General features: G+C 45.0%; 1 protein-coding gene across 1 annotated transcript in view; it reads right to left on the minus strand.

The window, feature by feature from the left end:
• Positions 1 to 23,882, minus strand: part of mgat4b (alpha-1,3-mannosyl-glycoprotein 4-beta-N-acetylglucosaminyltransferase B) — a 171,317-nt gene that overhangs the window by 50,038 nt on the left and 97,397 nt on the right. Inside the window, exons 4-6 of the mRNA XM_083785167.1 lie at positions 20,119 to 20,252; positions 15,710 to 15,756; positions 13,150 to 13,263 (exon numbers count right to left, since the gene is read on the minus strand). Coding sequence (XP_083641293.1) covers positions 13,150 to 13,263; positions 15,710 to 15,756; positions 20,119 to 20,252 — 295 coding nt within the window. The remainder of the gene's footprint in view (positions 1 to 13,149; positions 13,264 to 15,709; positions 15,757 to 20,118; positions 20,253 to 23,882) is intronic.

Genomic DNA, 23,882 nt, shown 5'->3' on the forward strand with positions numbered 1-23,882 from the left:
GAGTCTTTGAGCAGCGTCAGTAGTGGTCTGTCGCTGCAGTATATTATTGGTTTTGTGTATATGGTTGAAACACAAACCGGGTTGTTTTTGAAAGGCAAGCTTGTGAAGTTTGAGTTTGTGTGTGTGTGCTCCAGCAGCACCTGCCTGACTGCCGGTCCGCACCGCCATCTTGCCTCTATCATTGTGCACGTTCACGATGACATGTGAACGCTGCTTCATACGTGAACGCACGTGAACGCGTGCAATGATAGTCAACGGCAGAGCGTTCATGTGTTTGGGGAAAATCCATCCCAGAATGCACTCTGTTCCTACCCGGAAGGAGGAATGAAATCGCCTCATGCGCTTTTGAGCAACTTAATGCAAGTGGATGGGAGGAGACCTCAGTTGCTGTCTCTATTCATATATACTCTAAGGGTACAACTCAACTCAACTCAACTTTATTTATATAGCACATTTAAAACAACCATAGCTGCCACAAAGTGCTGTACAGTACATAGGTAAAACAGTAAGTAAACACATAGACTAAAAACACAGAATACAAAGACAACACACAAAACAAGAAAAGGAGGGGGGGGAAGCAAGTTCAGGAACAGAGGTCTCATGCTGTGTTAAAAGCCAAAGAATAAAAGTGCGTTTTCAGTGAGGTTTTAAAAATGGCCAGAGAGGGGGCCTGCCTAAGTTGCAGGGGAAGGTCGTTCCAGAGCTTGGGGGCAGCGATTGAAAAAGCTCTGTCCCCTCTAAGCTTCCGCTTCGCCCTCGGGACCTCTAGCAGCATCAGGTCAGCTGACCTGAGGCAGCGGGCGGGAGAGTAGGGGTGGAGGAGCTCAGAGAGGTATGGAGGGGCGAGACCACTTAAAGCTTTAAAAGTAAAAAGCAGAACCTTGAACTGGATTCTAAAGTTCACTGGCAGCCAGTGGAGAGAGGCGAGGATGGGAGTTATATGCTCTCTCTTACGCGTGCCAGTTAGTAGTCGGGCAGCCGCGTTCAGAATTAACTGGAGCCGAGCAAGGGAAGTCTGACTGGCTCCAAGGAGGGCGTTACAGTAATCCAGCCGAGATGTAATAAAGGCATGGATTACTGTCTCAAGGTGCTGAGTGGTTAAAAAGGGTTTTACCTTTGCCAGTTGTCGCAAATGAAAAAAGCTAGACTTCACCACTAAGCTAATTTGGCGATCTAGCTTAAAGTCGTTGTCCATTTTAAAACCTAGGTTGGAGACTGTTGGCTTCACAAACTGTGCCAGGGGGCCTAGATCAAAGGGAGGGGGGTTACCAGAACCATTTGGGGCAAACACCACCACCTCAGTTTTCTTGTCATTGAAGCTTAGAAAGCTTAGGGCCATCCAGGCTTTAATGTCATCCAGGCAAGAGAGAAGAGCTTTAGGATCAGCGTCTTTCTTCTTTAGGGGAACATAGATCTGACTGTCATCAGCATAGAAATGGAACGAAATGCCATGTTTTCTGAGGATGGACCCTAGCGGCAGGAGATATAGGGAGAAGAGCACTGGAGCACAAGAGCACTACAAAGTGCGTGCCATGATTTTTAAGTGTGACTCCAGCTCTCATGCTACATTCTGTGTTGCTCTTTGTTCATCCTACATCCTGTGTGTGCCTGGTCACTATATATAGAGGGTATGTGCATGCATGCACAAAGTGAGTGGCAAGGTGAGTTTAACATTGTTTATGCAATCAGATTTTGGATTCTGTTTGGATGTATGGGCTGTTAAGGCCAGAAAGTATTTATTTTTCCCGCATAACTTCCGGGTATGATGATGATGTCACACGCATAGCCTCTATTATTGTAAAAACAGAATCTCATTGTTGCACATGCTGTAGGCTTAAAATCTAAAATCCAGGAATTTGACCACTTACACTACAGCTATTCAAAAATAGATCACTATATAGAGAACACATCACAATGCTTTGTGAGCTTGTATGTCTGCTAGTTTCAGATTGTTTTTTAAAGATCTTCGCCTAAAAGGACATACCCAAAATAGAGACACCAGTGGGCTATAGCTCTCACAGTTTAATTTAACAGTTTAACTTTAGCGGTCCATACTATACTTACTTTCTTATATGCAACACCAAAAAGTCTCAGAACACTGTTGTTTGATTAACTATAAAATACTTAAGTGGCTTTATTTGTAATATAAAATGTATAAAACCAATGTATCGAAAAGAATAATGAATGAATTAATGAAATATTTATTTTCGTGTCATGCCACTTTGGCCCATCCCATATGGGATTATATGACACATTTCACAGAGTACACTGAATACAACTGACACTACAGTCTTTCCTGTTCATACAGGAAGGAAGAAATAATGTTCTGCAAATGTTGTCTGTGTGACAGCAATTGATTTGTCTCCTGGACGAGTTGAAATGATTTGTCTATCTTGCTACAGAAGTTGTTTGTCTGTCTGTCCTTCCTGGCAGTCTATCTGTCTGTCACTCCATTCCGTTTATTTACCTGTACTGTACGTACAACGTCCGTACTGTATGTGAGTTTCTCAACCCCCGTGTAAAGTGAGACATGAATTTGTCTGGCTTGTTCATATGCCATTGATTTCTCTGCCTCCGGTTGATCTGGATCTGGGAGCCATTAGCACAGATTAGTTTGATGTGTGCATCTTTACTGGGAAATGCAGTGAAGTGTAGTTTAACACACATGTCTGAATGAGACACTGCTATAAATACCGACTTGAAACAAACCGACAACAACAATTTATTAGTTGCTTGAGGTTATTATAGTGCCACCAGCAGACAGCAGAACACGAAGCATAATATGGAGCATAGAGCGTTAACAAATTAAGAATGAGTGGAGATATGCTAGAGCTGTGGTTCTCGCAGGGACCCCCAGGAAATAAAGGGTATGCGCATCCATAAAATGAGTGTCAAATAGAGTGGCAAAGGGAGTTTAATGTTGTTTAACGTTGTTTAATGCAATCAGACTTTTCTGTTTGGAAAGGCCAGAAAGTGGGGTTTTTTTGCCACTCAGTAGGCATTCGTTCCTGCATAACGTCCGGGTATGATGACGGTGTCACTTGCATACCCTCTATTTCACGGAGTCTCCAGTTAAATTATTGATCATTATGAACGAAAAGGGCCCTTACAGGTCTGTAACTCTGGAAGTGTACAACATTTTATCCCACAGCATACTGCATGGCGCAGAAAAGTCCCACAGAAAAAATATATCAAATGGGGGTCCTGGGAATGTAAAATGTTGAGAATCACTGTGCTAGAGGATGCAGATAATAGAGCTCAACGGTGTGGAGTAGGAAGTAAAAATCCCATTTATTTTCTCCATAATGTAGCGATAATGTCGTAACAATACCAATGTAGACTTACCACAAGTGCCCTGTTTGTAAAACAATGCTATATGCTCCTGTAGAAGCCACATGTCTGTATACAATCAATCTAGTTTAAAGAAGAACGTGTTAATTTGTGTCATCATGGAGTTGATATCACTATATCCACTACCCATAATCCAATATGTAGCAGCAACGTTTATGATTGGTGGAGCTTGCGTTACCAATGTTATGCGAGTTTCTGCTACCGTAGAAACAAAATCAAAGTTTGCGCACTCTAGCCGACTAGCTCCCTTTTTGCATGTTTATTTTTTGGTACCACCTGAGTGGACTTGCTCAGCCCAGTGGTACCAAAAGAATAATATGCAGAAAGGGAGCTACAGTGAGTGTGCAAACGTTTAAAATGGCTTAAACATTTTAAATGGTTTAAAATAAATGGTTTTAATGGATGTGCGCCTCTTTTGATCTTCAGTCCCTGCTACCAGTATACATCCCATAGCCTGGAAAATCACTGCCAGCAACTACTATGTTACAAGTGAACACTATTAACAATATAAACACTATAATAAAGACAACAAAAGTGTGAAAGTGGTTAACCGTTTTTTATCCCATTGCCCTCCTGTCACGTCACAGCCTCTCTCTCTCCTTCCAATCACCATCTTCTCTCCCTTCCACCTTCCTCTAGACTCCTCTCCGTATTCCATTTGCACTCCCAGCAAGAGGCATTGCAGCAGATCTTCCATCATGCCCAACAAACAACACCTCCTCCCCAGAAAGAAAAGCACAACCGTGGAGAACGTAAACATTTCTTGCACGTGCCTGAGAAACATAACCTGTCTTGTTCCTCGATTCCTCCGACCCTCGTTTCCCCTCTAGCCCCCCCCACCCACCCACCCACCCAGCCCTATACCCTTTCTGGCTCCTGCCATCAATTCTTCTCCTCCCTTTCTATCCAACCATGCTCTTAGTACTCCCTCTGTCTCTCTCTCTCCTCCCCCATTCTGCAGTTGTGGTTAATAAACAGTGAAAATAGTTTTGTGCACAGCAGCTCCTCCTCACCACTTCGGTGACACCGACACTTCATATTCTGCTGCCGGCTGCCACATTTTAACAGGGGGGGGGGGGGAAGAAGCTATTTATTTTGTGTGTGTGTGCGTGCGTGCGTGTGCGCGTGAGTGCGTGCGTGCATGCGATAGAGGGAGAGAGGGAGGTTGAGTGGGGGCAGCAAAGCGTAAAAAACAATACAGCACAGCATACACGGATACTTGTATAATATAGGTTATAGGACTTTCACAAATACATGACTTTAGTTAGGTATTAATGTTGAACTCTATGCCTGTTTTATACTTCGCTGTATGACTGCATCGCACGCCGAAAATAGCCGATCTACAATGCGAAGCATTGCAAGCTTGTAGATCTACTGTATGTTCAACGTGCGACAGAGCATAAATTGAGCACTGCTGGTTTTATTTTTGCCAGGTAGATGAGGTGGTTTATATCAGATGGCCAATTTAGGTCAGGACAGGAAGTTCCCGGGAATGCAATTACAGTAACTGTGTGGTGAAATTGGAGTGACTGTAGAACCTGCCTGGGTACCCAGGACCACTTTTCTACTGCAACGCCAAGGACAGACACACATTAAGAGGTGGGATAATTATCGACTAAGGGTTTGGTCACATTCGCCTTGCATTTAAACTGAAACTGATTTACATATCCTCCAGGAGGGTGTTGCACCACCAGAAGGTAACTTATGTCCTAAGTTACCCCGGTAGGTAGAGTGAGGAAACCAAGCCGAACGACTTCATGCGGGAACATACTTCTTGTTACCACACTAGACCCGTTGGAAGTGCCAATACTCAATACAGCAGAGCTCTTGCCATAAGGTCATGGGTTCAAATCCGGGCACTGCCAACTCAGTGTATGAGTCTTCAAGAACCCTGCCCCCCACTATTAAAAAAAACGATCCTGTCACAATTACACCTTGCTCTGAGCCACCACTGCCTGGTTTAATTAAGGACCAGAACTGCACAGAGTGGTTTGACTGTGGTCAGAAGAAGAAGAAGAAGAACAGTGCTGTCATTTCAGGTCAAACTGTTAGTCTGTTACCCAGCGGTATTGCAGCTGTTCACTCCAAACATACATAGGGACACACGCAGCCAGTCATTGGAGCGGTGTGCACCGCTTAAAGTGAAAATACACAATACAAATGTTCTCAACAGCCATGGCGGCAAACAGTAGCACCGCCAATTAGCCGACTGTAGCCACTGTATCCTCTGCTCTCTCTCTAGGCGTGTTTGTACTGCTGTTAGGGCTCCTGCCAATCTTCTCCTTTCATGTGGTCTGGTTTAGAAGCTCCCTGGCTCAGTTATGTGGATGACAGGTAGAGGTCCTCCTCTGAAGCAACAGAGAGGGGATATAATGAGTTGGGGCAGCAGGAAGGAAGCGGCCTCAGCCTGCAGCCAGAGAACAGAGCCCTGGCATATTTCATTTCATATAAACGGAATTTAAGAAAGCCCTCTTTCAATTACATTGTACTGTACATTATAGCTGCCACATTTCTCTCTCCCTCTCTCTCTCTCTCTCTCTCTCTCTCTCTCTCTCTCTCTCTGTTTCTTCCTTTCTCAGCTATTGATTTCCAACCTCTCACTCTTCTCAGTCTCTTCTCCTCTCCCCAATACGCTTGTATAGCACTTGCATATTAAACATAGCGGTGTGTGTGTGTGTGTGTGTGTGTGTGTGTGTGTGTGTGTGCGTGCGTGTGTGTGTGCGCCCACGTCTGATCTGCACAGAATGTGCATACCTTTCATATTAATCTATGCACGCTTGTGTGCACGCGTGCTCAATGCTCATGTGTTTGTTTGCGTATGTGACTGTGCGTTCATTGGTGTGTATATACAGTACAGTGTGTGTGTGTGTGTGTGTGGCTACATGTGTGTTTCCCTGCCTAGTTAAGCAGCAGAGTGCATTGCGGAGCCTCATGAATTAGCCATGGCAGTCTGACAGTGGCCTGGAGACGTCTAGGGAGCTGTTACCATACATATATATAAGAAAGCTAGATGGCAAATGGTTTGGTTGGTTATAAACGTCAGAGACGTCCGCATACTTATATGCTTTTATACGACGTTCATATAAAAAATATTTGAGCGAGTTATGACTGTTTTTGTTTGAGCTGCCATTGAACTACGTCAGAGACTCCGCCTTGGGCCATCTAGCCTGGCTGTTACTGCCCTGCACCCTCCCTCTGTTACTAGGGACTTTAAGCAACGACTGGTTTCAGGACAGCTCCACTAGGCGGAAGTACTTTAGCTGTGACGCATATGGTATTCATTCAGAGCATGCCAACACATTACACAGCATAAGAGAGGTGATGGAGCAATCGGTGTAAATGTATGACAGCTATAACTATTACACTACGTGTAACGGCCAAGCTACACCGGGCATGTGTGCGTTTGACGTAAGCGCACTGCGCGCACAAAGTATGCGTGCGAAATGCCCCGGCTACACCAGATCTGTGGCGCGCGGCAGATTTGTGCGGGACCTTCCGGGAGGATATATAGATACGCGCGCATGGGGGCATACGCACGTACATTTTTTGAACCGATCCTATTTTTAGAGCACGCGTAGGATGGCCCGCGGTATCCGTGCGTCTGGTGTAGCTGGTATCATTGACATATATTGGTCCTATCCAAACGCACTGTATGCGCACAGTAAACGCGCGCAGTAAACGCATACTCGCGCAAAATTGCCTTTGTGTAGCTTGGCCGTGAGTGTAGGTTCTGCCGTAGTAGAAAGGGCTGCGACGGAGAGCAGGTTTATGTATCGAGCACTGATTAATTTCCGGTTGCCGGAGACGACGGCCATAGCCGTCGTCACACACATTTAATCGGTGCAAAAGTGTTCTTGCGCAACATCCAGTAACCGTTGCTCCACTTAAATAATACAGTAACGGTGCACGTTACAGTATAATGTCCTTGCATAACAAACCATCCCATATACTGTGTGTTCCGCTTACATGTACACACCAGGTGTTCACGAAGCACACCTGGCCCGTGGCGCAACACTCACGTGTGCAAGCGAGACAGTGACACAGAGATGTCATTATTGTACTAGGTCATTAATTAATTAATAAAGAACATAAAAGGTGAAGCAAATACAAGGTTTCTGCCAAACATACTGTATGTAAACACATGCTGTACTGGTGCTATACTGGTGCGTGTGTGTGAGTGTGTGAGTGTGTGTGTGTGTGTGTGTGTGTGTGTGTGTGTGTGTGTGTGTGTGTGTGTGTGTGTGTGTGTGCATTTGCGTGTGCGTGCGTGTGTGTGTGTGTGTGTGTGTGTGTGTGTGTGTGCATGGCGGTGGTGCACACAGAGCAGCTCTCCCTCCCTCTGTGAGTCTCTGTGATAGGCTCTCTGTCTTGTAGTGGCTGATCATCATCTCTGTCTTTCATGTGATGTGTTGCTGAACTATGATGATAACCGACACCCGCGCTTTCATCCGCTAATCCACCTCTTCTTTATTCACACTCTTCTCATTAACTCGGTTCCCCGACTGCTGCCATCAAAGACCTCTACGGGTGGCTCTGACTGAGATGTGGGTGGTGGCGCGCACGCGTGTGTGTGCGTGCGTGACTGTGTGTGTGTGTGTGTGTGTGTGTGTGCGCGCGCGTGTGTACAGTAGGAGCAAGAACATTAGCATGAGAGAAGAAAAGAAGAGAGACACAGTAGCAACAAAGGAAAGGGAGAGACAGACAAAAGGAAGAAGAATGGCCACGACAGTATAATGAAAGTGATTAGGGCCACCTTAAGATGAAGAGATGTGTCTGCTCTCTGTGATGAATGTGGACTGGTTGAGGGGAGTCTGCAGAGCTTTGAGTAACAGAACTGAATACTCAATAATTAAACCAGAATGTCAACCAGAGCGCCATCAACACAAATCCATCCATCCATTCAGTGTTCGATTAGCTGCTTTTGACACCCTGCCCTCCGGAAATTCATTTATAGAGCCCATGGGGATATTTTTAGTGGTATCAGGTACCGTCGCTGGTTCTATATTCTTTATTTTGTTTTAGAGAATGAGGTTAGAAATACGTTTAGGGTTAGGCATAGTTTTACCGGGGTTACGTTTAGGAATAAGGGTTAGGTTTAGGCATAGTTTTACTGAGGTTAAGGTTAGGAATAGGGTTAGGTTTAGGCATAGTTTTACTGAGGTTAAGGTTAGGAATAGGGTTAGGTTTAGGCATAGTTTTACTGATGTTGAGGTTAGGAATAGGGTTAGGTTTAGGCATAGTTTTACTGAGGTTAAGGTTAGTGTCACGGGGCAACCCGTGCCCTATATATATATATATACACACATGAAACTGTTTCCTATAACAGGCAAGGACTATTGTTTTAACCTTTATTGAAATTGTAACCACTGATTGGTTAGTTGTCTCTCCTGCACTGCTGGTGGCATTTCTCTTGATGAGGAAGGGGCCAAGTGCTATGCAGGAGAGGGGTGTTTCTCTTGATGCGTGGAGTAATTGTCATTGAGTGTTCATTCTGTTTTATACTTGTTTAATTGTAACACATTATTTAGAATGTTTAGGTTACTTGTATTCAAGCTGTTATTTATGGAAGTATTTATATTGGAAGTATTTATTGAGAAGAAATGGTGCTAATTGATTCTGTGTCCTGTGGTAGGATCCACTCCTATTTAAGGGAGGCTGCAGGGACAGAGAGGTTAGTTAGTTGGATGTGGGCATTGACACATAACATCCCTGAGGGAGAGCTACAGGGCCTTGTGTGATCAGGGTACAGCCTGAAGGGAGCTCTAAACCTGGTTGGGTTTTGTTAAGGAGTGTTGCCCAAGTATTTATTTATCTTTTTGTCCTTTCTTTATTTTGTTGTCTGTACTACCGTGTGCTATTGAGCATTATTGCACTGAACTATTGTCTGGACTAATGGTGGAGGAGTTTTGGGGGGAAATAAAGACCCTTAAACTGCATGACTGACTGTTCTTGGAGCCTTGGCCGTTCGGGCAACTTTACATGTGGTGGCAGCGGAAAAGTAAGAACAGGTCAGGATGCCTCCAGAACCATCACCACCAGCAGCAAGCCAAGCTATCGAAGGAAGAGGGTGCCACAGGGAGGGGCCGTCGCGAAGGCTTCCAGCCCAGGATGGACACGACCACTTCCCGAGGGGCGAGTTCTGCAACCAGGCCAGGCGGCCTGGGTCATTCATCATGCATCAATCTCAACCACCAGCTCGACCAGCTCCAAGGGACATTGCGGCAGCCAGGGCACAGCCAAGGGGCGTGCTGGGGCAGTGCGGCCGGTTGGGGGCAGAGAGGGATCGGCAGTGGCAGCAGGATCAGCAGCAGCAGAGATGCCAGGAGCAGCCAATTCAGCCAAAACGGGTGCGTGGAATGACTTTGGGCACAAACACAAGGCTCAAGTGTGTTCGTGGCAATGTGGCTTTCCACCTTGCGCAGGAAAGGTGCAGAAGTTACAGAAGACTTCCTTTCCAGAACGCCACAGGAGGCGTCATCTGAAGGGGGGGGAAATGTCACGGGGCAACCCGTGCCCTATATATATATATATACACATGAAACTGTTTCCTATAACAGGCAAGGACTATTGTTTTAACCTTTATTGAAATTGTAACCACTGATTGGTTAGTTGTCTCTCCTGCACTGCTGGTGGCATTTCTCTTGATGAGGAAGGGGCCAAGTGCTATGCAGGAGAGGGGTGTTTCTCTTGATGCGTGGAGTAATTGTCATTGAGTGTTCATTCTGTTTTATACTTGTTTAATTGTAACACATTATTTAGAATGTTTAGGTTACTTGTATTCAAGCTGTTATTTATGGAAGTATTTATATTGGAAGTATTTATTGAGAAGAAATGGTGCTAATTGATTCTGTGTCCTGTGGTAGGATCCACTCCTATTTAAGGGAGGCTGCAGGGACAGAGAGGTTAGTTAGTTGGATGTGGGCATTGACACATAACATCCCTGAGGGAGAGCTACAGGGCCTTGTGTGATCAGGGTACAGCCTGAAGGGAGCTCTAAACCTGGTTGGGTTTTGTTAAGGAGTGTTGCCCAAGTATTTATTTATCTTTTTGTCCTTTCTTTATTTTGTTGTCTGTACTACCGTGTGCTATTGAGCATTATTGCACTGAACTATTGTCTGGACTATTGGTGGAGGAGTTTTGGGGGGAAATAAAGACCCTTAAACTGCATGACTGACTGTTCTTGGAGCCTTGGCCGTTCGGGCAACTTTACAGTTAGGAATAAGGTTAGGTTTAGGAGCCCAACGGCAGCTTTTGGCATTGATCCCGTTGCTATGGCAACGCCCGTCACTTCCAGCTATGGGATCGTAAAGTCTGACCACCGTCTACCTGGGTTACAAACAGGATTTTCAAACCTCTATGAGGTTGCTGTCCTTGGTGGATCTTCTGCCATCCAAAGTTTGGATCTAATTTGTGACTTTGTATCGCGTTCCTCCCGACATGTAAACATTTCTGACGACAGGTAAACAGTGTGTGCTTGCACTGATGATAGCAGAGTGTGTGTGCTGAGTGTGTGTGTGTGTGGGGTGGGGGGGGGGCAGGCAAAATCATTCTCTTAAAGTGAACGCGGCACAGCTTACTGTCATAAATGCTCTAGAGCTCCCGTATAGCAGTTCCAACAGATAATACTTAGAGTACTCTCTCTTGGCCACATTCGGCAACAGGGGAGTCCTGAGGCATTCCCAGACCAGCGGGGAGGTATTAATCCTCCCATCTGGTCCATGGTCTGCCCGTGATCTCTTCCCAGCTGGGCGTGCCTGGAAAACCTCCCTGGGGAGACGCCCAGGAGGCGTCCTTTTACTAGGCTCCTGAACCACCTCAATTGGCTCACGGATGACAGTTTCTTACCTATCCCTAAGGGGGATATATGCCAGCAGCCTTCCTGGGGGGAAAAAGCCGCTTTTTAGGTGCAATCTTGTTCTTTCGGAAATAAATGGTACATGGTGCATTTATATTACCGCCTTTATCCAAGGCGCTTACATAGTGCATTTCATTCACCCATTCACACACACATTCATACACCGATTGCGGAGGAAACCATGCAAGGTACCAACCAGCACATCGGGAGCAATTTGGGGTTCAGTGTCTTGCCCAAGGACACTTCGACATGTAGACAGGAGGAGCCGGGATTCAAACCGCCGACCCATGGATCATTGGACGACCTGCTCTACCACAGGTGAGAGTAGGAACGAAGAGTGAACTCTATATCAAGAGCTTTGCCTTCTGACTCAGCTCTTTCTCTGTCATATAGTAGTGCAGTAGAACGCAGCAGCGCTTCTGCTGCTCCCATTGTCTCTGTTCTCCAATCACTCTCCAATGAAAAAATAAAAAGCACCTGTCATGGCTACATGCATAACAAACTATATCACGTCAAGATAACACACACACGCACACACGCGCAGCGTCGCACGCACAGCGTCGCACGCACGCCCACACGCACACACACTCTATGGGCTCTAACGTATGCCATGTCTAAGATGTCTTACCCGCAAGTATAAATATTATCCGTGAATTACTCATTTAGGAGCTTTCACTATGTGTAAACTTGCGGCCACACAACCCACTATTCATTTTGCCGACTCCTATATTTGCGGGTGGAGGTGTGTCTGTACTTAGGCGTGTTGATGCGCTTTCCCTATATTTGCTATCTTATGGTTTAGGACAACAGAAAGTGCCTCTTCAAACCACCCGTAATCCATTTGATAAAATAATGTGCTCCTGAGACCTGAGTTGGAGCTGCCTCGGCTTGATGACTTGATGTTGCAGAACATTCACAGCTCAGAGGTCTCGTTCTGTCTTAATTCTCCACAAATCTCTGTGATTGTAATTTCCCAATCTTCAGCAGTGACAATTCCTTGTGCACATTGTGTTTAATTGTCTAGACAAAGAAGTTCTTTGTGCTCGAGTCCCTCGTTCATGTTCATTGTGTTCATTGTGTCAACCAAATGAAAAACAATCAAAGGCTAGATGGGTGTCATTTCCAATGTGATTTCGCCATAGTTCAGTGCAAGTCGGTTTAATTAATCCGATTTTCTGAACTATCGTTTTCACTTGATACCGTGTCATAGAGAGGCTGTACACTCGCGATCTATTTACCAAATGAAAGACAGAAGTTTACAGATTCCACAGCTGTGAGTCAATGAAATGACGTGTGTTTTTGGTGCATATATGGTTCTGTGCGGTGGAGATAAAAGAAATAAACAACTTGGTTATGTTGGTCGAGGAGTGGATGGCAGATAGTCAGATACTGGACACACAAAACAACCCTCTGTATCTAATATAAATGTATTCCAAGGCAGCACGCGTTGCTCTTCCATAAGGCAAGATCCAGGGCATGATGGATTATGGATAATAGATCTCTTAAAGGCAATGGTACCTATTGGTTTAAGTTGTGTAACGCCCAAACCAAGGAGGGTGTTTTAAGGATTTAGGTGGTGGCATAAGATAGCCAGTTTAAAGCGGGAACGCCTCTCACACAATACTAAATCCCCAAATTAAGGAAAAGGGCCCCTGCCACAAGATAGAGCTCTATATATAAACTGACAAAGGGTTTTGTTTACCACTGGAGCCCGACAGATTGCATAGTTTTCTTTTCCCTTTCTCTCATACTTGTTTGTTTTCCACATAATTGACCTTTCCTTCTGTCACTCCATCCATTCATCTATCCAGTTACGCACGCACTTCCCTCTCTCTTTCTTTCATTCTCACACACGCACACACGCACGCTTGCATGCACGCATGAACGCACGCATGCACATGTACACACACACACACACACACACACACACACACGAAACCTACCTGACCCTCTCCTTGGGGTCTCCAAAGGACTCTTTGAGGCGGGAGAAGTCTGGGTAGAAATGGACGGATGGAGAGATGACCTCTAAGAGACCTGACCCGATCTCCACTGGGTAGCTGCACGAGAGAGAGAGAGAGAGAGAGAGAGAGAGAGAGAGAGAGAGAGAGACACACACAGAGAGAGAGAGTCAGAGAGAGAGAGTCAGACAGACATACAGACAGACAGACAACACTTGCCATGGACAAAAAAAAACATGACTTCATACTGCCAGAAGGAACAGACAGAAATATGAAGCCTAGAATGAGAACAGCATGGTAATCCATCTAATTTCCTCTTTTCGGTACCCCAAACCCCCCCACCCCACCCACATCCCCAGACACTGCCATCAGCAGTGAGTGGGCTTGGATTAAGAAGCAATCAGACGAGGTGTTAGGAAGCTATAGACGACACTCCCTGAATGCTGAGAGTTACATGTAAGCAGTGAGATATGAGTCTAAATCCAAATGAACCAGGGCCGCTGGACCGGTTGGGGGAAATCAGAGAGAGGGAGAGAGGCAGCACGGTATACTTCAGCTCAGATGAAAATCTACATTTTACATCTTCGCTGGTGTACGTTATGCGTGACGTGCAACAGCGGAGTAAGCTGCTTAGACTCCCCAACACAAACACGGACACGCTTTCAAATGTACACTAGAAGATTCATAGTCACACGGGTGCCTCTCTGCTGTGTCCGCACCGAATGAATGTGGACTTAGCTAACCCCCTGAGGAGGACACGTGCATACAGAAGAACACAGGGAAACTTCTTTCACCCATTAAGACATGAGGGACTTTTGTTTCTACAGTATGTCAGTGGCTCTCAAACTATTTCATGTCAAGGATCCCAGGAAACCCCCAGAAGAGTTAAAAAACGTCCACTGTGAAAGAATATAATATATTCAAAGATTTGCACACCTTTTCACAGTGTTTAAAAAATAGCAAATCTACAAGCTCGTAGATGAGTGAGCTTGGATATCTGCTATTTTTCAACAGCTAGAGTTTAAAATAATGGTTAAAGTGGTTAAAAGCTATAAAGGCAGATGTCCCTGGTCTTAATGGGTTAATGCTGAAACAAACACATGGTGGACAGAGCATTCCACAAGGTACAGTACCTCTTATTTGAATTATCATCATGGTTTGTTTGTTTGTTTGTGTCAAATTGTCCCCATACCCTCCCCCAAATAGATGCTTGTGGGAAGGTTGAGACTTCTCTCTCTGGGTAAGAGTGTGTGCTAATTGCCAAATTGTAAATTGTTGTTGCAATCCGAATACTGGAAACCGGTTTTCAAAGTGTACTGTTCTTTTCATTCTCATTGCACAACATGCTAAGCTTGTGCATAATATATTGCTAATATAGAAATGGCCACTCGACTATACACTTTCAAATATAGGATAATTATGTTGATGTTCATAAACGTGCAAATAAGTCTATATTTCATTTTGCTAATTTCAGCTATTCAGCTGAATTCATACGTAGCCAATTCAACACAGCTCCCATTCCGCATATTGTTTCTGTGTGCGGATTCTAATAAAAGCACTGTCAGTTGTTATTAAGGACGTACACACATCCTCCGTTGACGAACGATCCCCTATAGCGGATATATACGGTACGTGTTGTTTGCTTCTCTGATGAAGTGCTCTGTGCATTGTGAGCTCAGCAGAGCAGAGGACTGGGGTTTGTACAGTATAGTACAGCCAAAGTCCAATACCCCGACTTCCACACTCGCTCACTCCACTCGCGCGTTAGTCTCGCCTCCAATCGACGAGGAGAGGATTATAATGCGAGTCCGGAGGAATCTCTCAAGAACAGATTCTGAGAGATTTCCTTGTTTTGCCGATGGGTTCCCAGATTGGGAAGAATCAAGCAGGCGGGACTCACGGCCACATTCCAACTACTCACTCCTGCTCACTCCCTACTCGCTACTCCTGCATGTCATGTTGGACATTAGATGCTGTAGTCCTATTCTCATAGGTCAATATGAGCCATTATTTTCTTCATACATGCATTCTCGCACAACAAACAGCATGATTGTATGAATATAAATCAAGCCATTCTTTCATTTGTTGCTTCAGTAGCTTAGATCACCGCTATTCACAAAGATAAATGCTGTGATTGCAGTCTCAGCAGTTTAATGAAGTAGGACATTTTCACTCTCAAACCTTTCAACACATGCATACATACATGTTTACATTTTAGGATATGAGTTTGCGGAACAAAGTCAGCTCTAAAACATACAACCTACTGGGACAAATTAAGTGTGTGTGTGTGTGTGTGTGTGTGTGGGGGGGGGGGTTAGGTGTATGTTTTTTCTTAATCCTCTAACTGTATATTTTAAGATTCTGCCAGGTACCAAGCTGAAATAATGTCCCATGGGGTTCCTTTTTAAGCCTTTCTTACCCATATTACCCAAACCAGGTTTCACCCTATGCGCGTTTGTGGACCCCTCTTTCCATCTAGACTAACATACTGTATACACAGGTCATTTTATATACGTACAGTATATCATATTATATATGTACTCACAGGCGCTTCAGGTTGTCTGCCACACTGTTGGCATACTGCTGGTCCGACTGAAAATACACACAGGGAAATATCAATATTAGCTGGTCAGAAATAGTGCAACGCAACACAAGAAAACTAGGTACGCACAGTACCTAGCCTATACAGACGGGATCGTTGCCTCTTTCTTTCTTTCCTCAATCAATGCACCCATAGAGAAGACACACACGCACAAGCACACACACGCATACGCACACACACACACACACACACAAACGCACACGCACACACACGCGCACGCGCACGCACCACTGCTCTTCCATGTTTGAGGTAACCACATTCTAAAGAGAATATTACGAAAGCCACATTATCATCACACATATTGAGAAATCCTTCCACACTGTTCCAAGATGACATCAATTAAGAGTCTAGAAATCTATTCCACGTCCAATCTCTGCGGAAATCTCTTGAGGACTTTTAACGATTTTGGCTGTGGGAACACACATGCAGCTACAGGACAATACATGTACGCAGCAGATCCATGAACAGATGTGTGCAGGGTGGTTTTACTTAATCCATTTAGACCTGAGGACGATTCTACAAATGTCTTCGAAACCCTGTCAGTTTTCTTGAAAAACCCATGTTTCTATGTCAGTCGTTCTCAAGGACATTTTCATGTCAAGAAAAAAAAGTCCCGGAATTCTTAAAGTAAAAGCACAAATGAGAGCCATAAAGTTTGGACAATCAAATTCATGGTATTTAAAAGCCTATTTACTGAAACCTCTCTGCGTGGGAATGGCAGCAAATTAATGACACTTTCTGAATTGAGTCACAAACTTTGTGAAATAATTCACGGCATCTGTTACTCCGTATTTAGTGACCCACTCAGTTGGAGTTAACAGTCGTACTACTCTACTGTGAACTGGGACTGGACGTTTTCACGAGTCTGAAAGCTTTCTTTTAAGATGTAATTAAACTTTAATGATAGCTGAGGGGAAATTGGTGTCAGACATATAGTAACCTTAACCCAGTTACAGGGGGGGCTACACTGGGGACAGGAAGGAACCGTAGTTAGCTAGGTGGCTACACCATCAACTGATCAGTTGATCATGTTTTTTTTCCTCTGAAGGACTGCGTAACCACAATTCCAATTCCACGCCCAGTATAGTCCAGCCCTTAGACCTGGAACGCATCTGTGTCCCTTTAGATTTTAACCACTTGTTTAAACACTATTTTATTTTTATACTTTAGCTATATTCAATAAAGAACAGATCTACGATTCTTTTTAAATCATGACAATTTGTGCAAATCTTTGAACGTCCCTGGCACAAAACATTTTCAGATGGGGGTCGGTGGCCGAATACATATAATTTATGGGGGTCGTTGACAAAACGTTTGAGCACCACTGATATAGTTTTTCAGAAAACTATTAGGATTTAGAATCTGCATGATCTCTGTTCTGTTCTAGATCAGGCTCCACATGCACTTCTCCTACACAATGTGTTATTCAGTGGGATCAGAATGTTTCATTTGGGCCAACATTATATCATACGCATGGAATAAAATATGGGTTATCTAATATCTATTGAATCAAAGGCTACATGCACGTCACATCATTGCTTCAGAAAGGCAGTGTTTGTTTCATTGTAGCGTGGGATTTGATATAGCTCAAAACAGCTGCTAAGTCATCCATTTGGTCAATATTTGGACTCGCTAGGTTTTCGTCACATTTCTGAGGAACTGCATCAAGTCCAGCAGTGTTTGGACCGCTCCCCGGGGGTGACCACTAAGGACCAGGGGAAGGATTAATGGAAGGAGGGATGGAGGGAGGGAAGAGGAAGAAAAACAGAGAATAACACGACTAACAGGAAACACCTGGGGTCACTGACCAAGATACATCTCCCCTGAGGAGAGGAGAGGAGAGGAGAGGAGAGGAGAGGAGAGGAGAGGAGAGGAGAGGAGAGGAGAGGAGAGGAGAGGAGAGGAGAGGAGAGGAGAGGAGAGGAGAGGAGAGGAGAGGAGAGGAGAGGAGAGGATATTTCTCATGTTATTATAACAGGTTTAAAAAATACATCTCGCAGGAAAAGAGACAATGCTTTACAACGGAATGCCAACAATTAGGGGACTAACTGTTAGGGCATTTGAACACTGACGCCTGTCGCCAGTCACAATGTGGGACAGGGCCTCAGTTTGTGGGACGCCTGAAAAGTCGTGCAAATAAATGGTTTTGGACATGGCATGCAGCGGCGAAGAGCTGAAGTGAATGATCTAGAATGAAAACAAAGGAAAGAGAGATATGGATGTGACGCGAGGAGAGGGTTCATCGCAGGGGGATAGAGAAAATATCCTGTCTGTCCCCTTTCCCCTTTCCATGCTGACTGCAGGGGAAGTAGCTCTGATGAATAACAGTTTTGTGTTTTGTTTTATTTCATTAAAAAAAAAGAAAGAAAAAGAAAACAGCCCTTGGACACACGAGCACAGTCATGACAGAACGATTACACTCCTCATGACTATCCTTCTATGTGCTCTCTCTCTCTCTCTCTCTCTCTCTCTCTCTCTCTAATTTAAACAGTAAAAACATGTAGTGGACTCACTTTACAGTTATGTATAGCATCATGCATGGTAATGCGTAGACTATGGTGTATGTGCTCACTGTGTGCCACCCATTACGGTGGGATAAAAAGGGTTCAGCTAAAACATGGAACCGCTCCCTGGGCAGAGGATTTGTACGGTTTTGAAAATGGAATTGGGTTCTTTGAAACCCTGAGCGTGTAAACACAAGGCAGCGTGACTGGTTTTCACGCTGCGGCCTAGACATGAGGGAGATATGGGAGAACCAGAGAGCAGGGAGATTTGTGTAGACATTGCTTCTTATCAAGGACGAAACAAGGACTTAGTCTTAGTGATGTAGAAAGTGGGGGGGGGGGGGGGGGGGGGGAAGGTTGGGCAGGTGGGTAGGGGTACACTGAGTGAGTGAGTGAGTGAGTGAGTGAGTGAGTGAGTGAGTGAGTGAGTGTGCAGAGAAGAAAAAAGAGGTAGAGAAAGGGAAAGGTAGAGAGAGTGAGCGAAAGAAAGGCACAAACAGCAGTCTATTCAGCTCTCTGTGGATTGGCATATCAGCTACACTAAATCCACCACTTAGAACCATAAAACCACCCCACACACACCCATGCACCACTGCCACCACCCAACTCTATAGCTGCACTTCAAGAAGAAAAGTGGAGAAATGCAGCTGGCAGCATTTTAAAATAACCCTCAATTAATCTGGGGAAGAACAATACAAGGCACATTGTGTATCTTAATGGGTAGAGCAAGGCAAAGTTAGCGCCTCTATTCCTAATTAAATGTGGTCACTGTGTGCTCTCTTAGTATTCTACAGCGTTTTGGATAATAGCTTCCACTAAAGGTGATTTGCATACATTATATTAAAACGCCACGTTTCCATTTTCCTTTGTTGTTTCAGATCATAACGTAGCATGACAAGCTAATGCTATTTAACTCTTTCCTAATCTAGTGGTATGGCGCAGAATTCCATGTATTTCAGTCCCTATTTGAAGCGACACCACCAAAATCGACGCACTTCCAGGAACACGGAATCATGTCCGGGGCACAGGGCACATACTTTCCTTCTCATCGCCGGTAGACGGTCCCGCGCAGTCGCGATGATTTTTTATTGACCTCCAAAAACATGGATGTTTTGTATGATCACCTCAATATGAGCTCAATTCCAATACAAAAAGTTTTTTGGATCACGTCTAGCCCAGGACCCGAGGATGGAAAATAACCGATGACATCGCCAACGCTAAAGCGTGCCTGGTGTCACCAGGCAGGTGCCAGGAGCCGGTAAAAATCATTATTAAACACTATAAACCCTTCCAACCCTCCCGTCCAATCTCGCCCCAGGCGATCTGTGATCATACATTTATCTTGCCCAATCTCGCCCTAGGCCGTGAAACTGTTAAATAGGAAATAGGTTTCCACAGTCCCTTGGACAGGATGAAAGTGGAGAACGTCGGTCGTGCATGTAATGCATTTTACATGAACATAGCATGTTCTGCTGACTGAACACAAGAGAATATGAAGAAGGCCAATGCTGACGTACAGGAAGTTAATTTTTGATGTACAGAAAGATCAGAAGGAGGAGAGACAGTAAGAACTACTGAGTGGCCGAAAATTCCCAAATTCCCCACACAGCTGCCCCTACTAGAGGAATCACTGGGGAACCACTGCTTTAAAGCCATGGGTAAACATACAATCCTGCGCGCGCGCACACACACACACACACACACACACACACACACACACACACACACACACACACACACACACAGCGACTGAACTCTATGATGAGGACCACAATGACCTACAGTACAGTACACACGATCACATGCATGCACGCACGGACACGCACACACACACACACACACACTGACCTCTGCGACAAGGACCACGATGACGCAGTCTTCTTTCTCTGCAGGGCTGAGCTCCGTCATCAGAGAGCTGAGCGTGTCGGTCAGGTAGGAGTGGACCTCCCTCTTCACGCTGGGTACCCCCATGACTATAGAGACTACACACAAACACACACACACACACACACACACACACACACACACACACACACACACATTTAGAAAAGCCAAAGACTTCTCACAGAATTGCATTTCAAGAGATACTTCCAACCTAGTCTCGCGAAGCCAGACAACTATTCCACAATCTCCGAATGCTAGTCTGGAACCACAAACTCAGAGTAAGGAAGCTGGCTTTTCCGTACACAAAAATATACCTTAACATTTCTTTACGTCATTATTTTTTATATACATTTCTGCAGCAAGCTGCTTAGAAGAATAGGATAAATTTGTGCGAAATGGAAGTGGGGAGGAGGCTTCACTTCCGCATTATGGCTTGCTCATGATCAGAGCTTCCGTGCTCCAGACTGTATGACCGGAAACATTAGAACATTGTGGGAGGCAACAGACGGTTGAGCAGGAAAATGATAACTTATAGTTGACACCGATTCCAGTGGGCTGCTTTGGTGTCTGGGAACAAAATGCATGGAAAAGCTATGTTTCATTGTGTTAAGGAAGACGGTATACTCTCAGTGAAGTGCTCTAAGCTGGTACAGGGAAATAAATGTGGCAATGCACAGGAGACAGAGCAAAAGGCAAAACAAAAAAATAAGTATAAGACATTATTGCATCTCGAGGAGTGAATCAAAAGTGTGTCAAAAGATACTAGAGAGGTGCGCTCAGCACAGCACAGATCTCTGTTAGGAGGCATGCCCTAATAATAATAGCATTATATGGAGTGACAGTTTTTAAGATATGTTATGGGCTTTTTGCCTTTATTGACAGAGTAAGTGGAGACAGACAGGAAACGAGAACAGAGTGACATATAGCAAAGTTCGTCAGGATCGGGACTCGAACCCGTGATGCGCTGTCAGGCTGCATTAGAAGCCTAGGTGACCGGACCGCTAGGCCAGCCCAAGCCATGCAGTGTAATTTCTACATACAGTCATGCAAGTAGCACGTTATTAGCTGTTAGTTATACACCGTACCGTCCTGCATCTGTCAGATTTCCCTCATTGAAATGTGTCTGTAATCCTCAAAGTCTGATTGTTTCATCCTTGTGACTGATGTGTTTGTATCAGTCAATCAAAATGTGTAAGTGCTAGGTTTTCAACTCACGGGACACCCATCCCATAGCCTGTACTGTAGGTACGGTTGCTCTGTGAGTGGGTATACGGTATACTATACGGTAGTTGTCATCGGCCAACTTGAAAAATGAGCTCTTTAACTTAGTGGCACAAGAAACATGATGCTGAACTGCCTAGGCGTTTGCAAGTTTAGCCGTGGACACACGGATCTCCACATGAGATAACAGCTACATTCTCTTTAGTGTGTGACATATTTTCTCTAACCTAGAAAATAAGGTATTTCCCTCAGCTGGGAGATGTGTTGACTGTTCTGAGAGGCTGAACAAGCAAAACCAAAAGCTCTACACTACAGCTTCATTTATAGTACATAAACAGTAGTACAGTGTATATAAAAACACCAACATAACACCTCATCCCCTTTGCACTCATTTGTACAACAAGAGTGACTGAGCCAAGACAGAACAGGATAGTGCCTGTTTGTTATTCATGTGATTCTGATCCCCTGAAACGGTGGTTTTCAACCAGTGGTCCAGGTGGCGGATTCCAGGTGGTCCCCAGCTAAATGATGTGGAGAGTTGGTAACCAAATAGACCTTTATAAATCTTTAACTCTTGAGAGCGTAAAATGAAACCAAATGGACTCGTATACGGGTCCATTTGGTTTGATATACTGTATCTCCTTCCTTATTATCTACATATCATGCTGTTGTTGTAGACCCCATCAGCAATCTCCTGATTGCTGATGGGGACAGTTTTCTGAAAAAGCTATGTTTCTATGTCAGTGGTTCTTCGATTTTTCAAAAATAGCAGACCTACAAGCTCGTAGTGCGCCACTCGGTGGCGTGCTATGAGCTTGTAGATCTGCTATTTTTCAATAGCTAAAACATGACATAATGCTAACACCAAAAGGGGTTCCCACACCCAAAATGGGTTAAATGAACATGAAGAGGCTTCAAAATTCTGGCTGACATAACCTCAGACTAGCTCCACGGCCAGAGTCCACCGAGTGGATTCATGGATAGGTCAGAGGGGAAAGAGTGGAATCAATAGAGAGTGTATGTACGCACGCACCCACCCACCCACCTCCCCACACACACACACACACACACACACACACACACAGTCGCACAGCATAAGGAATACAAAATATATGAATTTCATACATTATGGACAGGTATATACACATACACAACAAATAAAAGCAGTATGAAAAGTTATAGATGGGTTCGTAATCTGAACACAGAAATATTCATGCAAACACGCACACACTCTTGTGATCTTCTCACGCACACACTCTTGTGATCTACTCTTGTTCTCTGTTGTTTTTAGACTTTGTACTATGTGACTGTGCAAAGCCCTTGACCTGCCTTTGTAAAAGTACTTTGTAAAGAAACTTGGCTTGATAAAATGCACGTTATGAGCGCGCACACACGCACGCACGCATGCACGCACGCACGAACGCACGCACGCACAGCTCCATTGGATCCTTGGAGATCCGGGCTGGCAGCAGCCATTTGCCTGCCCCTCCGGGCTGACTCGGTGTGTTTAAGGGGTTGTCATGAGGCTGGTATCCCACCACGGTGTATTCCAGCTGGGCCACACAGATGCCATGTGGCCCAGAGCAGCATGTCTGCCTGAGGGATGCCGTCCGCACAGCCTGCCTCGTAACGGGAGCACAGGCGAGGCCATCTCGTCTCTCCATAGAAAAACATTCGGAAATGCATACTCAATACTTAAAACGACGCCCTTCGTTGCATAAAACTTTAAACATGGCCCCTTGTTGCAGCACTACCTGGAAACACATTTTAGCATAAAAGCCCGAAAACAGCGAGTTCTCTGAGAGAAGACTGAACAGCTCTTGATGTAGGACAGATTGTCCGTGCATTAGAAATGGCAGGAGAGTTGAAGACGGAGGTGGGAAACAGATGAAACAATCTTGAAGGGCTGAGCGGGGGATTGTGGGTGTGGGTGTGTGTGTGTGTGGGGGGGGGGGGGGGGGGGGGGGGGGGGGGGAGATGAAAGGGAATAGAGAAGTATGGAAGGAAGATTTGATACATCTGGAAGAAACACGGTGAGAATGTCTGTCTGTGTGTGTGTGTGTGTGTGTGTGTGTGTGTGTGTGTGTGTGTGTGTGTGTCTGTCTGTCTGTCTGTCTGTCTGTCTGTCTGTAAAATCCTTTGGTTCTATTTGTTCATTCCCAGTGTTAAAGGAGAATTCCGAAGTAGCCGTTTCCTTAAAGAATTCTCAGCCCGATCTCACCCAAACACGGTGAAACACTACTAGAAAACCCCAACATCCGTACATGTTACACTACTACTGTTTTGACCGCAACGGAAGCGTGGCTTCAATGTATTTTCACCGTGTTTGGGTGAGATGGGGATGACATTATTTACGATTCTGTGCTATTTGTGTTACAAGTCGGACGGGGCGGAGTCGGCTCAATCGGACTTCACAGCGTTTGCCACGGCATTTCGCTTGCTTTAGGTTGCTGTTGGTGGTGGCTCAAGTTCGCTCGAGACGGCGCCCCTCCGTCACGCTCTATGGG

Source organism: Protomyctophum parallelum (assembly GCF_964188405.1).
Source record: "Protomyctophum parallelum genome assembly, chromosome: 16".
Classification (NCBI taxonomy): domain Eukaryota; kingdom Metazoa; phylum Chordata; class Actinopteri; order Myctophiformes; family Myctophidae; genus Protomyctophum; species Protomyctophum parallelum.